Here is a 17,452-nt window from a genome sequence, read left to right as displayed (position 1 = left end):
TTCAAGGCAAGAGACTTACAGTTGTGTTTCGCCATCGCCCGCTGAAGCGACGGAAGTCCCTCTGTGCGGTGGCTTCGCCTTGCAACAGCGGCGTTGCTGGAATCTCAGGCTTGAATCCTGTGCGCCGCCCTTTGCGCAAGGGCGGCTGTCTGATCCGCAACGAATCGAGCGAAATTTGCCGAAAGCATAGAATTGTGTTGCCGAGGTCCAAATCCTGACTCGGCCATCAATCTCAATAAGGCCATTTACGCGCGGGAGGCTTTGCCTTGGATTTGCTGCTCTCCAGATGCAATTCCCATCTGAATTCTCCAAACTCTACATGGGGGCTTATTGTTGAGATTTGAGAATCTGGATGGGGGGAAATGTGCATCAAGAGAGCGGCAAAGCCCCCCAAGCATAAATGGTGTAAGCGGCCTTAGACATAAATGTCTCTTTAGCTAAATATTGGAGAATAAAATGAGACACCTTCCGATTAACGTTCCGGGGGCAGGGGCTCTTTGCAATAATGGGAATATGGGCTCACATGTTTGAAGATGGGAGGGGGCGGAGAGACAGTTCTCAGTCACGGTTGTTGGAACCGGGTGTTGCATGCGATCCATCAAGATGGTGAGGGACGGGGCCACCCTTCCAGGCCACAAGGGTCCCTTTCCACTTGGGTTTAAATGACGCTGATCTTCGGGACCGGTTCATGTCCCAGGCCCTGCCGCCGTTTTCCCAAGCGAGGCGTAATGGTCCCCCAGTCTCCCATTGGGAGGGACCCTGCACGCCCCTCTCTCCCGAAACGGGTCCCTAGCACCGCATCCTTACCCTCGCTGCAAAACCAGGCACCTTCCCGGATTTTTGCGACGCCCGGTGGAGACCTGCCGGCCATGCCCAGAGCCCGAGCCTTCGCCCCCCGCCCGCCCGGACGCCTCGCCGCACCCCGCCCGCCCCCTTTCGAATTTGGCGGCCGGCCCAGCCCGGCGGTGCAGAGGGAGTGCGCAGGCGCAAGATGGCTTCTCCTTCGCCCAGAGCCCGAGCAGCAGCCCGGCCGGAGGGGGGGGGGGGCCGCCCGCGCTGGTGGCGCAGGGGGCGCTGCGGGCAGCCCAAGCCAGAGGGGCCGCCCGGCCGGCCGGCCGCCACTCCCGCGCCCCGAGGCCGCCCTCGGTCGCTGCTGGCCCCGCCACGGAGGCCCACCAGTCCCCCCCCGTCCCCCCCGCCCGGGCTGCAGTGCGGAGCCGGAGGGAGAAAGGGGCGACAAGAGGCTGCGCGCGGTCCCTTTGGGAGCAGAGAGCTGGGCGGCTGCTTCCCGTTTCTGCACCAGCAGATTCTTTCTTTCTTTCTTTTTCTTTCTTTCTTTCTCTTTCTTTCTTTTTCTTTCTTTTCTTTCTTTCTGTCTGTCTGTCTTCCTTGCTTCCTTTTTTCTTATCTCAGTCCCTTCCTTCCTTCCTTCCTTCCTTCCTTCCTTCCTTCCTTCCTTCCTTCCTTCCTTCCTTCCTTCCTTCCTTCCTTCCTTCCTTCCTTCCTTCCTTCCTATCTCTATCCCTTCCTATCTCTATCCCTTCCTATCTTCCTTCCTTCCTTTCTATCTACCTTCCAGCTATCATTCCTTTCTGTCTTCCTTCCTATCTTATCTCAATCTCTTCCTTTCTGTCTTCCTTCCTATCTCTATCCCTTCCTTCCTTCCTATCTTCTTTTCTTCATTTATTTATTTCTATCTACCTTCCTTCCTTCTTTCTATCCTTCCTTCCTGTATTTCTGTCTTTCATTCTGTCTTCTTTCCTATCTTCTTATCTCTGCCTCTTTCTTTCTTTCTTTCTTTCTTTCTTTCTTTCTTTCTTTCTTTCTTTCTTTCTTTCTTTCTGTCTTCTTTCCTATCTTCTTATCTCTGCCTCTTTCTTTCTTTCTTTCTTTCTTTCTTTCTTTCTTTCTTTCTTTCTTTCTTTCTTTCTTTCTTTCTTTCTTTCTTTCTTTCTGTCTTCTTTCCTATCTTCTTATCTCTGCCTCTTTCTTTCTTTCTTTCTTTCTTTCTTTCTTTCTTTCTTTCTTTCTTTCTTTCTTTCTTTCTTTCTTTCTTTCTTTCTTTCATCTCTCTGTCTTCCTTTTCTCTCTTTCTCCTTCCCCTCCTCCTTTGCTTTACCACTTTAAGAAATTACTAATTTTTTTTTCAAGAAAGGCAGCCTATAAGTAATAAACAAGCAAATAACCCGCTCAGGGCCTCGTCCTTCTGATCCTTCCTCGTTCTGTCTCCTCCTCCCTTTCCCACCTTTTAATCGCACGTGATCTCCGCACCCACCCCTTGTCTGCGGTGCCTTTTCAGCCGCGCAGGCCAGGCGGTTCCCTGATGAATCGGTGTCTGTTTCTCTCTCTCCTAATGCCGCCACCCCCCTCAGTCTATCGGACGGGTAGGTGGGCCCTCAGTCAAGGCGACTGGGTACCAAAACATCTTGAAATGCCCAGGAAAAATAGAGAAGGCCTCGCTGGCTCGAGGACCTGGTATGATTTGGAGATTTAAAACTGTTTAATCAAACAAAAAAATCGCCAGAATATTGCAATTATTTTTTAGTATTTTAAAAGAAGGAAATTCTTCTTAAGCAACTTTGTCTCGACTACGAGCAAGAAGGTTGAAAATTAGCAGGGTGCAAAAGGGGGAAAGAGGCATCTTGGGAGGGGAGCGCCACTCTTAAAACTGCAGCAGGGCCAACCCTGGAGGCGCTGCCCATCCGGAAGAAACCCGCCCCGCTCTTGAACCCGGTGGGCGGGTGGCTGGGCTCTCCCGGGGCTAGAGACTCGTGCGAACGGGGCGCCTGGCTCCGGTGCCTGGCTTTGGTGGCCGAGACGGGAACTGCAAGGAGGCTGATTCCGCCGGCGCAGAGAAGGAACCGCGAGGGAAAGACGCGAGAGCGCGTCCAGAAGACCGGTGGGAGGGAAGGGAAAACCGGTGAGACGGGGAACCCGCCGGCGCGGGACAATTGAAACGAGAAAGAGAGTCGCCCTCCAGACCTGCAGTGGGTAACTCAGGGGCTTGGCGATCTCCTTCGGGAAAGGACAGGCGGAACCCCACCAGACCACCACCACCAATGGACAAATCAAAGCCTAGAGAAATCTACAAGCCCGTCTCTGTACTGGACGGGAGGGACAGAGGCCGCTAGCCTCTGGCGTCCCTTTCAATGCCTTTCCTCTGTTGTCTGATCCCAAGAACCAGCAGTCTCTTGGCTTTGAAAGAGACCAAAACCGCCCTTCGACCCTCGTTGGTCGTTAGCGACTGAAACCCAAACCGGGGGAGGAACACATGAAGCTGCCTTCTACTGAACCATCAGACCGGCAGCGGCTCTCCATGGTCTCAGGTAGGGGTCTTTCACATCACCTACCTGCCTGGTCTCTTTAACTGGAGATGCCAAGGATTGAACCTGAGACCTTCTGCGTTCCAAGCAGATGCTCTACCACTGAGCCACAAAATGATGCTTTCATTTCACCTTGAGATGTGAGGCAGCAAGTCCCTTTTCTTCTGTCCAGCCTGTTTTAAATAGGCTGGAATAGTCTTTCCAGTTGTTGCTCTCAATGGCCCAAGGCCTTCTGGATTCTCAGGGCGATTCCTCGGGGGCCAGTCTCGACAATGCTCCCATTTTACAGATGGAGCAGTTGCGGGGGAACTTGGGCTGGACCCCCAAGCGCTTCATTTCAAAAGGACCCTGCGGTGTGGTCTTTGGATCAGACTCCGCCCCGCCTCCCGCCGAACAAACGCGCGGGGGGACCAGTTGTGGGGAAAAACAAAAGCGCGCTGTGCACACGTTCAAATGCACGTGATTCTGGGGTGGGCCCGGGCCCTGAACGCCGGCGTCTTCTCCGGCCCAGCCCTCCCAGCTTTCTGCCCACTGCAGAGATTGGATTGACGTGCATTACGCCCTTCAGTAAAAAGGTTTGCAGAGAGCAGAACCGGCCCTCCCTTTGTACCGGGAAACAATGAACGGCGCGGCTCCCCCCCCCCCCCACTTAAGCGCCTCTGCCTCCGGAGACTTTCTGTATGCACAAGTCAGATTTCCACGGGAGAGCCCGCAGCAGGCAGTTGCATTTAACTTTTTGTCTTCCTTTCAGATTATGGTCGTTATTTTGCTTTAAAACTGTGGGTTGTTTTTTTTTTTAAAAAAATCCCAACGCTTTAAGGGGTTTGCCATTAGGTTAAGTGGGCGCGAGCATAGTACTTCCTCCCTGCCGCCGTTTCATCGGATGTAAATAACATCTCTCCGATAACTTATTGGGGGGGGGGGACTAGAAGAATTAAAGGATTTCACAGGAAGCATCGAGTTCACTTGTCCACAAAGCAGCCCACAGCGCAAGCCTAAACAGAGTTGTATGCTTCTAAATCCATTTATGTCAATGGGTAAACTGAGGCTATCGTATTTTGGTCACATTGTGAGAAGACAAGAGTCACTAGAAAAGACAGTCATGCTAGGAAAAGTTGAGGGCAGCAGGTAAAGAGGAAGACCCACCAAGAGATGGATGGACTCAATAAAGGAAGCCACAACCCTCAACTTGCAAGACCTGAGCAAGGCTGCCAAAGATAGGACATTTTAGAGGACATTGATTCATAGGGTCGCCATGAGTCTGACAGCATTTAACACACACACAATTTTTCTTAGGATCGTGCTGTAATTCTCTAGGGTACTAAGCGGTGAGAGGTGACGGATATATCTGTTACCTGTCTCTCTAGCTAAACTATTTATTTGCCGCCTTTCCGTAACAAAGATGCTGGGGGTGGCTCACAACTAAACCTAACATCAAAGAAATCTTCAAAGACAGCTCAGGTGTTTCGTATCAGGCCATTTTCTGGAGTATTTCTAGTTCTCTAAAGGGCTTGTCTCGTTTTAGGGGTGGGCTCAGAGGATGGGGAGATGAGGAAATCGTCAGCAGTGGCTTACAAAGCCAGCCAGAAGACCCTCGGAAGCTGTGATCCTGCTGTCAAAGGGAAGCAAATTCCACTCGGATGAATGAGATCTGCTTCCAAGCAGCTACCGCCAGTTCATCGGATTTTCACGGATGGATTATAAACACCAATATTAGGTCAGTTTAAAATGGCGACGTTTGACAGCATTGAACTAGATCCAAAATAAATACGTTCGAGTTTGATTTATCTGCGCTCCTGAGTTCGGGGTTCAATGTAGGCCTTTGTGTGAATTATTTCATATTTGTAGAGGAGAAGGAAAACTGCCAAGATAAACAGCTCAGTCCCATATAGAAGTTATCTTTACCGTTTTTCTCTCCTTTAATTACAGCCCGTTGAGGATTCCCCTCCCCCACCCAGAAGTCATCCAAACCAGGAGAAAGGGCCTTATTTATTACACGCAGCGAGATCAAGTCCTTTCACAGATAGTGAGATGGAGCTTGGGACAGGCAAGAAAAAGAAATAGACACACCGCAAAAGATACACTCCATTCTTAGGTAAAAATTAATTATATAACATCCTTACAAAGCCGTACAATGAGAAGCACAGAAGTTGCTTCTGATAGATTGGAGAAACTCCCTTCCCTGAAGCTTTAATTAGGATCAGGCACTGAGATTCGCTGGTTTTCAAAGAAAGCAAGAAGTCCCTTTTGTTTCTTCCTTTGCAAACTATAAATAAAAAAATTAGTGGGGGAACTACAACGGCTCTGTAAAAACAGATATGTCTCTGTGTGCCACGTGGAGCCACGGATACTAGAGCTCTGAACCTAAGAGATTCACTTGCAAATAAATCTCATGAACGTCAACCCAGCACGGAGCAGTCATTGCTTGCAGACAGATCATAACTTATTTTCCCCCGGAAGTAGTCCCATCGCTTTCTGTGCTTTTCAAAGAAGGATGGGTAGAACTGCGGCCTTGTTTGGGAACCGGCTCCAGGCAGGTGAGTTCAGCGTGTTATCTGAGTATAAAAATGGTAGAAGCGCACGGGAGGTTTTGCCACTCTCTAAATGCACATTTCCTCCAGCCAAATTCTCAAAACTCAAAAATAAGCCCCCCATGCAGAGTTTTGAGAATTCAGATGGGGAAAATGTGCATCTAGAGAGCGGCAAATCCAAGGCCAAACCTCTGGTGCGTTTTTGCCCAGAAAGGGCCCATCTGCGGAGACACCAGAAGGTTTCGTAGAACCACAATGAGTAGCAACCAGGCGTATGCAAAAGTAATGATTTAATGACCATAAGGAAGACAAAGCAGTAGAATTTGTGCTTCTTTTGCAGACTGGAGACAATGAAAATGTTCAGCTACAAGTTCCCCTGTACAAACATGAAACAAGAGTCAAATCGGAGAAGCAGATCCTCACAAAACGTTGAACGGATGGGCGAAGAACACACACACACACACACCAGGTTTGACCAAAGCAAAGCACAAAGTGAAAAGTTTTTTTGGGGGGGGGGGGTGTTTGTTAATTTCAAAAATGTTCCTTCTTCCCACACAATGTCTTCACAAGCCTCGCTGTGGTGGCTGATTGGAGCTCTCCAAGTACCGGTTAATCTTTCACCAAGTTAGTCCTGTACCATATACATACATACATATATATATATATATTAAAACAAATTTAGATTAAAAGCCTTCATCCAGCGACTTCACCGATTTCTTAAGAAAGAAAAGAGTGGGTGGACGAGATGCCCGCATGTTTTTTATGGCTTTTGGTATGATTTTCCTGTGCTTTTTTTTAATTTAAAAAAACACCCCACGCGCACAAACCCATCACACCAAATCATAAAGCGAATGAAACTGAACTCGCCCCCCCATCCTCCAACTTGTCTTCTTCCCGCTCGCCCTCCCCCTCCCTTGCTGCATCATTAAAACCATTAATCAACTTGTGTAAAAGTAACAAAAAGAAGAAGACTATACCACGTGGAACAGACAAAGCTGGTAAAAACCTTTGGAGATTGCCGATTGCTACCGAGTTAAGGGCGAGCCTGGCTTGCCCTCCAACCCGGGCAGCCTTCCTGCCTGCCAGGAGGGGAAGGGGTTCTCTGCTGGGAGGGGGGGGGCATCAGCCAGCAAAGGTCAAGCCAGGGTGGGGATCGAACCCCCAGATGGCAGTGCCTGAAACCCCGTGTGTTTCTTTCGTACTTATAAATATATTGTACAATACTGCTTCCTGTTTTGTCTCCTCCTGTACCAATATGGCATCGCTCGAATGACCCTAAAGTCATCAGATTCTTACAAAAAGTGGACGCGTTCTTTTCTCTCTTAAAAAAAAAAGAAAAGTCCTGTGTATAAACGCCAATACCCGCTTTTTAGGCAAACAGATTGTAAAATGGGAAGCTGTTTACTTGTTCGAGTCCTCCCTCCCCGTTTCTCCTCCTTAAACTGGTTCTGCCCAGCGACACAAAAAGCTAAGGATGCAGAAGGGGGACGACAACGACGAAATGGCTAATAAGCAAGAAATAGTTATTCACAGTGACATGGCTACATATATGCGTAGTTCTATGCATATTCTTTCCGGTTGTGTTGATGAATCCCACGATGGGGAAAGTATAGATAATCCACTCGCTTTCTGCAAAAAAATACACACACAAAACCACTCGCTTTCCGAACCAGCGCAGCCACAGTTAGCAATCCAAAAAGAGTGTCAATGTGAATCCGGATTAGCAAAACTATATTCCAGATCTCGATATGCATCCATTTCGGTATCCTTCCGAGTCCAAGGATGAGGCAGGGGGCAGAAAGGCCAGAAGACCCCTTCCTGCCTGGCCTGTCTGCCTTTATACCTTGTTCCATGTCGCTAGTCCTTAAGAAACAGCTCTTGGCTGCACAAAAAGGAGAAAAGGTCCGTCCTCCACTGTCTTAAGATCCAAGTAAAACCGGAGTGTGCGTGGGAAGCGGCAGCTCATCCTTTCTTTTCCTTAAAGCCACTCGGAGAGGAGAGAGGCAGAGAGTCAGGCGTGGAGTCAGCGTCTATAAAGCTTCACGGTGCGGAGGGGAGGAAAGAGAGACCCTCGGAGGAGAACCGGAGGAGTGCTCCACCGCTCCCAGGGCCTTTCTTGAGTCCGAGCCCGGCCGGTGGCTCAGCCGGAGGAGGTGGCTGAAGAGCCATTGAGGGAGGCCTTCCGCGCTCGGTTGGTGAAGGGCGGGTGGTGGTTGCTGCCGGGGCTGCCCCCGCCGCCGTTCAGGGTGCTGGAGATGTGCGGGAACTGCGGGTGCAGCGACTGGACCGAGGCGGGCGGGCTGAGAAGGCACGAGGAGGTGGACGGGGCGGCCCCGGCGGGGCTGCAGGCCTTGTCGCTCCCAGAGTCACTTTCCAGCTCGCCACTGTGATTCAAGCCCTCGCGGGGGTGGCCCCCCAGCTTCATCCGCTTGCAGGTCGGCCGGACCCGGTACTTCAAAGGGAGGGGCCCGTTCTGCCGGAGAGAGACAAAGGACAGGCCCCTGAGCATGCGCCCTGCCAGCACCCCCTCCCGCCCCCCTCCCCTGGGATGCTCAGGCCCAGCGCCTCCACTATTTACCCTTCTCCATGTGTAAATGTAGGCGATGTCCATGAGCGTGTAGTAGTCCTTCAGTGGCTCCTCTTCGTACATCACGTCGATCTAGGAAAGAGAGTAGCAACCAGGCATATGCAAAAGTAACTAACTGGAAGCAGATCTGGGGGGGTGGGGAACAGGTATATTCCGAGATGGGGCCTTGAATAGGTTGTGGGCCGGCTATTCCTAAGTCAATGCTGTACTCTTTTCCTTTTTGAAAATTTCAGGGCTGCTCTTGTTTTCTACAAACCCTCAAGCCAAAGGCAGTTAGCACAGACCTTAGCATGAGAAAGGCTTCCAACATTTCCCCCCAAAGAGTCTAAAGCTATCTTGGTTCTGATCTTCAACAGTAGGGGAAAAGATCTGATGAGACAGAGCTGAACAATCCGATGCTATCTGACCCTGCTTGCTTCTGAAAATAAATGTCTGCTTTGACACAGGAATGTTTAAAGAAAAACTTAAAACATATTGCTGAAATAGACAAGCATACATCTAAAATGTACAACATCTTACAAACTGAAGCATAGCCCTGACATAGATAAGATCCTATACTAGTCTTTCCATTTGAAATGTACAGTGTATGGAAAACTCATTAGAACTTGGTTGTGGCTGTTTTCCCCCTTGTGAGGCAAAGTACCTGGAAAGTGTTGGGTATGTCCATCTTACTCCGGAGAAACTTTCTCAGATGCATCACAGTCATAGCGGCTGGGCAGCGAAGATACCGCTTGTCGTTCACCTAGGAAAGCATTGAATGAGGAGGGGGGGGGAAACAATTCATACCTATGAAAACTTGGCAAGGATGCCGCAGTCTAATGAATACAGCACAAAGACAATCGAAAGCTGCTTTTTAACAAGATGCTAACTGCTGGACCAAAAAGAGCCAAACGGTGGTGCAGAGATTTAGCTATTAGATGCCAAATATTAGCTGCTACTCAGTGTTAATTCTATAAGATATGTCCAAATTCCTTCTTTACAATTATGCTTTTAATTAAGGGGAAATAGAAAGAAATAAACCCTAATGCCCAAAGATCGTTCCTCAAAGTACTTTTAATATTAGTTGCCAAGAAGGTAGGATAAATACTTACGGAGTGGCTGTCTGGGGCATTGTTACTCTTCAAGGGGATTTAAACAAAAACCTAATTAATATAACTAAGCCCACCTAAATAACATATTGTTTTCTTGGGCAGAGATGTTGGTATGAAGCATAGTGAGATTTGTTTACCTCCTCTTTGGATTTTTCTTTCTCTTTTGTGCCTTTCCGCTCCACTCTGGGAAAAGGAATGATAGAATTACAGCCGTGTTAAAAAGCTAGCTAAGAATCGACAGGTCAGAAAGGTAAAACTCATTTTAAAAAATCATTTCTGAAACTCGCCTATTGTGGTCGATGAACTCAATGGATAAACTTATTATCTCGTCATCTGTTATGATGCGTTTGTCTTCGTCTGCGACTTCTCCCCTGTCTTCATTGGAGCCGTTGGCAGCTGCACAGAAAGTAATTTACATGGGAAAATTCAGAAGGAGGAACAGACCTCAGGAAATGATGGGGACTATCTATGAAAAGACCATCTGAGTTTGTATCAAACATGTAAATAAATTGTTCTCTATATGGGCAATGAATTGTTCAACTGGTTTAGATATTTGGGAGAGGGGGAAACGCATTAGCAATCGTAGCTTTTGAATAACAGGACAGTTTTATCTCTACGAAAAGGATAAACTGGAAGATGGTTACCATCAGCAGCAGTTGGGTGAGCAGCGTAGAAATCTCTTCTTCTTTTCATTTCATCTGAGTGAGAACACAGAGTTTGCCACTTAGATTACCCTAGGCATACATACATTCACAACTTGTGATTACTGGTATCCCTGAATGGCTTACTTACTTTTGAAAAGGCCTGGCACTAACTTGTACACAATGTCCTGGAGAGTTTTATCTGACCTGAAATACAGAACACCAGGATTTAATTGGATTTAAAGAAGCCTCCGTATTCAGCCCCGAAGCTGGGCCTCAAAGTTGCCAAGACCCTCTTCTGCAAGGAGTAAAACCACCGGCCAACTCTTTCAACTCCACACCAATAAGGGAGGTTCTGATACAAGTTTTTCCACCAGCTATGGATCTGACTGCAACGATTATTTTCCTATCGACCAGTGATCTAATCAGACCCAGTTTCTCTTAATCCATATATCTAATAATGAAAGTTCAACACAAAAGAAGAATGGAGGGGAATAAAGGAGGAGCACTGGAGAGAGTTTGCATTTTGACTGTTTTCCTTAACATGCTGTGTTGGTAAACTACTGCAGTTTTCACTAAGTTACATTTAGATATTAAATAGCATAGTGGCTTGTAACAAATGAGGGAATAAAAGGGATAAACCGGCTGCTTCTGTCCAATGAATGAAACAGAAGTCCAGGGGCTTTAAAAGACTAACAACAAATATTCCAACAGAAACTTTCCTGAGTCAGAGACCTTTTCGACAGATGCCACTCTGAGTCAATTTTGCCTGCCTTTAAAAGAGCCACAGTGGCTACCCCTTTGGAACCATTAACCTTAGGAAAGTGAAGCAGGAAAGAAATAAAAAGGAAATAAACTTCACCAGAATGAGCAAAGACACATATCTTCGAGGCACATAAGGAAAACTCTTGCTCTCTTATTAGCCTCCGTTTGTGAACTAGCAGATTCCAGTTCTTGAAGGAAACCCGAGGGGGGCAAATATCCTCACCACCACCGCACAACACACATACACTGAAAGGCGAATTGACAATGTCTCTGGCCTACCTGATGTTCAAAAGCGGCCTGGTTTTGTGAACTTGGGCGTCACAAATCGGACAGTACTTGCTGGTCTCCAGGTAATGCACGATACACGTCTTACAGACTAGGAGAAACACAGGAATAAAAGATCGGCAGGGTTTTTCGAGAGAAAACCCTCGCCGCCAGGGTCGAGGCCAGGCTTTTGTCTGCTCCAAGCGGCGGACCAGGTCTGAGCCGAGGCCGGAGCCGCGAGCCCCAGGCCCCCCGTCCGGCCCCAGCCGCGGCCCCAGGCTCGCAGGAGCGGCCCGGCGGCTTCCCGGCGCCGGAGCCCAGCGCCACCCCCCCCCCCGGGTTACTCACAGGAGTGGAGGCACTCGATGATGGTGGTGGCGTCGATGAAGTAGCCCCCGCAGATCACGCACATGAGGTGGGGGTTGAGCTCGGTGATCTTGATGCGGGTGGTGCGATGCATGTCTGCGCCGGTCCGGGCGGCCCTGCAAGAGACCCGCGGCGGGAGCGTTGAGAGGCCAGGGGGCGGCTCCGTGGCGCCCGCCCCGCGCCGCTCGACGGCCCCCTCCCCGCCGCCCCCCCAGCCGAAGGGGGGCCCTGCCGCCAAGCGAAGGGGCGCCGCCCGGAGCCCAGCTTCGCCAGAGGGCTCCCCGCCAGCCAGCCCAGTCCCGGGAGGGGGGGTGGCAGTGGTCCCGCCGCCCGCCCGCCCCTGGCGCAGGGGGTCTTCGCGCGGGGGGCGGACAAAAGGGACCCCAGGCTCCTGCGGGGCCCCGACGGACGGGCCGGCGGAGAGCGGGGCGCGAGGGCGCGGGATCCCGGGGCGGCCGCGGAGGCTGCCCTGGGCATTTCCGGCGAGGGGAGACGGTGGGGGGGCGGCGGCGGTGGCTCTAGCGGTGACGGCGGTGGAGGGAGGGAGGGAGGAGCGAGCAAGAGAGAGGGAGGGGGAGCGGGGGGAGGGCTGCCTGCCTGCCTGCCTTGCCTTGCCTGCCTGCCAGCCAGGCTTCGGGGCCCGCGCCTCGGAACAAGGACCGTCGGGCGGAGGAGGGGAGCGGATCAGCTCGGGCCGGCGGCAGCCCAGCCGGCTCGGGACCGCGCGATCCCGGGGGTTGCTATAGCAACTTCCACTTACCCTTGGCATCCTGCCACCTCCCGGAGCGCGCCGGGGGGGGAGGGCGGGGCCCGGATCGGGGGCTGGGAGGCTGCCGAGGGGGCTGCCCGAGGGGGAGATGGGGGGGAAGTTGGCGGGCCGGGGAGGCAGGAGGCGCGGGGGGGGGGGCGTCTCGTCGGGGGGGGGGGGCGTGCAGCCGCGGGGGCGTGGCAGGAGGCGTGGCCGGGGAAGAGGGGCTCTCCTTGGCTGCTGGGGGGAGGCAGATCCCCCTCCCTCCCTCCCTCCCTCCCAATGCGGAGGGAGGGGAGGGCAGGCGAGCCAGCGCCGGGGTCCGCGCCAGCCGAGCAGCCGGAGGCTCCTCCCGAACCTCCTCTCGGCCATGTCGGATCCTCTCGGGGGCCTCCTCCACGTCGACTCGGGGCGAAGAGCCGCCGCGCCCGCGCCCGCCCCGCCGGCTTCCCCTCCCAGCCGCTCTCGGGGTCCCCGGAGCTGCCTTCGCCCGCCAGGCTGGGGCTGGGGTGGGGGAGAGAGGGCTCTCCGGGTGGGACCGTCGAGCTGGAGGCCGGGAAGGGCCGGCGGGGCCGGGAACAGGGGGCGATCGGACCGGGCCGCCAGTCCCTGAAGGGTCGCCCCGGCCCAGGTGAACGGCCCGGTCCCGCGGCTCCCTCGACACCTGGTGGGGCACCAGCTCGGCCGCGGGAGATGGACGCCGAGGTCCTGCCGAGCCGGGGCTGCCCACAAACCCCGCGCCCGCCTTGCGCCCCTTCCGCGGCTGGCTGAGCGGCAAACGCCAAGGCGGCTCCAGCAACCGACTCCCACCCGAGGTGGGCAGCAGCCCCGGCCAGGGATCGGCTCAACAGGCCTATTTGGGGGTGGGGGGCGAGCAACGCGTCTCTTCTCTCCAGCCCAGGGCGCAGCTTAGATGTCCTGATCTCTCATCTCCGCAGTTCCCCCCAAGTTTCCACTCCAGGAAAAACGCGGCACGGCTTCTGCCAAAGCCCCGAAGGCCAGCTGGAATTGCCCCACCAAACGGGGCCGGGGCGGGCGTTGCTGGGCATGCGAGGCTCAGGCCCGGCCCGCCCCCTTCTCCCTTGCGCCTGCTTTCTTTGCAACCCCTGACAAACTCTGCATAGCCCGAAAACTGTTGCTGGTAGGGTGGGGGTTGGGGGTTGGGGGGGGCTGAGAAAGGCAGGGAAAAGGAGCTCTGGGGAGAAGAGGGGGAGAGGCAGGCAGCCTTGGCCCTAGATCTAAAGGGGACAAAAAACCCAACAACAATTCCTAGTGCGCTGGGTCCAGACATTTCCCCAGTAATATCATCAAGCAAGTAATATCAACGCGTTCCCACTTCCGCACATGCCGAATAATGCACTTTCAATCGGTTTCAATTCACTTTGAAGCTGGATTTTACTGTGCGGAACGGCAAAATCAACTTGCAAACTGTCGTTAAAGTCCATTGAAAGTAGATTGAAAGTGCATTATCCAGCATTGTGCGGAAGATCGACCAGGAAAGAGCCGGCTTAAATTCGTCTGCCGCGAACTATCGCCTTTCACTCCCATCCTTGACTTGTAAATGACCAGCCCGCAGCCCGATCCGAAGGAGCCCCGAACTGGGAAATGAGCGGCGGCAGAGGTCGTGTGAATGGGGTTGCCTCCCAACGCCCGTTCCTGCACCGAGAGCCGGAGGCGGCGGCGGCACCACCGGCCCCGGAGAGAGATACCGACAGACAGACGCTTCGTTTCAGGAGAATGCCGCCTCCCTCTAGGAGGAAGAAGGCTGGAACCGGCTGCGATTCACCGTCCCTGAACCTTGCTGGACCTAAACAGCCCATAATTTATGACCCTAGTGAGCCTGTTCGGAGCCACCTCTGAAATCCTGCATCTCAAGCAAGCCAGCGGCATCCAAGCAACGCCCCCCTGTTCCCCGAAAGACCTCCAAACGCACACGTGTCTCCATTCATATCCAGCACAGGTATAAAATGAAGAGCATCTCTACCAGCTACCCGGAGCCCCGCCGGCCTGCGAGCAGGGATTCCCCCGCCTCCAGGTTCCCCCCTTTGGGCTGACAACGTGCGTGCACACACAGCCAAGACGCGCTGACCTTTAACACGAGACAATATATTATATTTTTGTTCAGGCCCCCTTCTCCCCACGCACGTATCCAAGCGTGAAAAGGAGGGGTGGTAAAACTTGTCAAGGCAGCCCGGGGAAAGCCGAGAGGAGGCCTTGGCTGCCGGTTACCTCCAAAGGAAGGAAAACAGAGGCCAGCCCTCCTATGAATCGCTCGGTGGCCCCAGTCGGCTCTAGGAAAACAACACGAAACAGCTGTCCGGGCAGACCTGGACACGTGTTCGAGACCACACGAAGACCAGGAGAAGATGGAGGAGGGCAATCTATTACACCCAAAGGTAAAGGTATCACCTACAGCCATCCCAAAAAAAAGGAAAGGGGAAACAATCGACAACAGTGGATTTGAAGGTTGGGACCCATCCTTTGGTTGGTGGAGAGGAAACAGCCCCACTTGGAATCAGCGTCCCCCATCGGTGGGGAAGAAGCTTTCCCACTTCTCCTGCAGGCTCGCAACACCGACCCGGTGGAAACCTCCGGGCAAACACATTGTGCCAAAGAGAGAAACTCCGAAGTACAGAAGCCCATGGTCTCTAGAGGCCACTTATGCACGGGAGGTTTTGCCTTGGATTTGCCCCTCCCTAGACGCACATTTTCCCCATCCGAATACTCAAACAACTCTATGGGGGCTTATTGCTGAGTTTTGAGAAGGTGGCTGGGGGAAATGTGCATCTAGAGAGGGCAAATCCACGGCAAAACCTCCCAGGCATAAATGGCCTTTATTACCCAGCTCCTGCCAGCAGCCAAGGGAATCCTCTGAGCTGGTTTCGTGGAAGGACACAGGTCCTTGGCGAGGTCAGAGGACCCCGCCCCATCGCCAGTGAAACTCCAACAACCACAGCAACAACAACCGTCTCATGGAAGTAAAGGTTGTCAAAACAAAGAAGTCCCTCTCCCGCGCCAGCAGAAGCACATTTTCCCCATCCAAATTCTCAAAACTCAACAATAACCCCCCGTGCAGAGTTTTGAGAATTCAGATGGGGGAAATGTGCATCTAGAGAGCGGCAATTCCAGGGCAAAACCTCCCGTGCATAAATGGCCCAACTCTCGCTCTGCAAACTGAATCGCCTTTCCCCCACGACCTGGAGACTACGACGTTCAGCCTCTCGGTGGAGTTTGCAAAAACTTGGTTTTTCTGTGCTCCGTGGGGTATGTTTTTTTTGGGGGGGGGTCACACAAGTCTCTTCTGTCTAAAAGCCTCCCTCCTGTTCCAGGACAAGATAAATTCTGGAAATATAGATCTAGAGAGTGGCAAATCCAAGGCAAAACCTCCCAGGCATAAATGGCCCAGCTCTCCTTCGACAGACCTATTCCCTTCCAACCACTGGGTAAAAATCCGACCCCTTGCAAGGATTCGCCGGTCAAGGCCAAGGGTCTGCCGGAAATCGGCACCCCCCCCCCCGTTTCCCAGTGCCAGGTGCTCGGAAACAGCGCCCTGCAGCTCAGATCGTAGCAGAGGTTCAGACCCCTTGCATGTACCCACTTTGGAGGGGTCAGGGGGGAGGCCCTCGCGTTAAAAAAACCAAACTCCTCCAAGCACTGTAAGAAGGTCCTGCGACTTCCATCAACTTCCCAAAAACCCTCTCTGGCCAATCTGCACATGGCAAATTCTTCCGGGATCTCTCACGCCCAGCAACTTCGACCCCCCCCCCGCCCAGCGGCCCCCCCCCAACAACAACCACTCCGCGCTGCCCTTTCCTCCCCAGAGGCAAACCCACCCCCATTCGGAAACGCCAATGCAAGAGGGACCCGCCGAAAGCGAAGCGAGCACCGCCATCTTACCAGCCCCGCCGTCGCCACGCCAGCCGGCCCCCAACTTAAGTTCCTAAAAAGCCCCGCGGGGCCTCTTCGGGGGCCCCGAGGCCGCCGGCGGGACGGGGCCCCCCCGGCGGACCCATCCCTATAAAACGGGCGCGCTGGCTGCCCTTTTCGGGCCCCTCCGACCCCCTTCTGCCGCCGCCCCGGCCGCCCCGCCACCCAGGCGGCGCCGCGTTTCCTTCCCCGTCCCCTCGCCGTCCAAAGCGGCCTCGGAACAAAGCGAGCCGAGCCGGAGCCGTCGGAAGGGGCCGGGGCGAGAGCCGTCCTCCGGGCGGGCCGCGGGCCCACAGCCGCCTCCGGAGGCCGCCGGGGGGGGGGAGGGAGGGAGGAAGGGGCGCCACCGGGCCCGGGGGGCTGCGGAGGGGAAGCCGGCGGCCGGGCTGCCTGCGCCCAAGCGGCCGGGGCGGGCGGGCGGGCGGGCGGGTGGGTGGGTGGCCGGGGCGCCCAGACTGTCAGTCCCCCCCCCCCAGCTCCTCTCCCCGCCCGGGCACAGCGCGGCTCCCCCCCGCGGGCTCCCCCGGCCCCCCGCCCGGGCGCCCGCCCCCCGCCCGCGGCCCGCCCCGCCGGGAGGCCCCCCCGCGGGACACGTACCGGGGCGGCGGGGCCGGCGGGGGCGGCCGGGAAAGACAATGAAAGTTAAAAGTCGCTCAGCAGCAGGCGAACGGCAGCCAAGCGGCCATCTTGGAAGGCGCTGCAGACGCTGTCAGTTGCGAGGAGCGGGGCTGCAACCCGCCGCCGCCGGGCCCGGGCCCTTCCCCGACAGGCGCCCGCCCGCCCCGCCGCACCGACGGCGCCCGCCCGCCCCCCGGCCGCTCAGCAGCGGGCCCAGCCGGCCGGCCGCCCCATTGTCTGGCTCTCCGGGCAGCCTCTGGGGGGGGGCGCGACGCGCGGAGGGGGGGGTCCGGCTCGAGGGGAGGGGGAGGGGGGAGGAGGAGGGGGCGGGGGGGAGCCGGAGGCGCCCGCTGGAAACTGACACCGTCCCCAAAATGGCTCGGAGTTCGCCCGCCCCCCCCCCCCAGCGTCACGTGGGGCCGCTCATTCCTTAAGGGCGGCCTGGGAATTGGCGGCGGGGCCCCAGCCCGACCGACCCCCCGCCCAGCCCCCCAGAACCCCCCCCCCCGCCGCCTCCCCGGCGCGCACCCGCACTTGGCCGCGTCCTCCTCTTCCTCCTCCTCCTCCTCCTCTCCACGCCGCTGCCTCCGC

The 17,452-nt window shown here is 54.6% G+C and overlaps 1 protein-coding gene across 1 annotated transcript; it reads right to left on the bottom strand.

Annotated features, from left to right (window-relative positions):
• Positions 1-7,994: 7,994 nt before the first annotated feature.
• On the bottom strand, positions 7,995-16,208 carry BMI1 (BMI1 proto-oncogene, polycomb ring finger). The gene is given in 13 exon segments (XM_056857105.1): positions 7,995-8,327; positions 8,433-8,513; positions 9,085-9,183; positions 9,670-9,715; positions 9,820-9,928; positions 10,177-10,230; positions 10,325-10,380; positions 11,218-11,314; positions 11,551-11,684; positions 12,329-12,371; positions 12,374-12,613; positions 12,616-12,980; positions 16,150-16,208. Coding segments are annotated over 13 exon segments (1,716 nt in total).
• Positions 16,209-17,452: the final 1,244 nt, after the last annotated feature.

The sequence above is a fragment of the Euleptes europaea genome, chromosome 11 (genome assembly GCF_029931775.1).
Source record: "Euleptes europaea isolate rEulEur1 chromosome 11, rEulEur1.hap1, whole genome shotgun sequence".
In the NCBI taxonomy this organism is placed as follows: domain Eukaryota; kingdom Metazoa; phylum Chordata; class Lepidosauria; order Squamata; family Sphaerodactylidae; genus Euleptes; species Euleptes europaea.
Note: the sequence above shows the minus strand (reverse complement) of the source record. Positions and strands in the feature narration are given on the sequence as shown.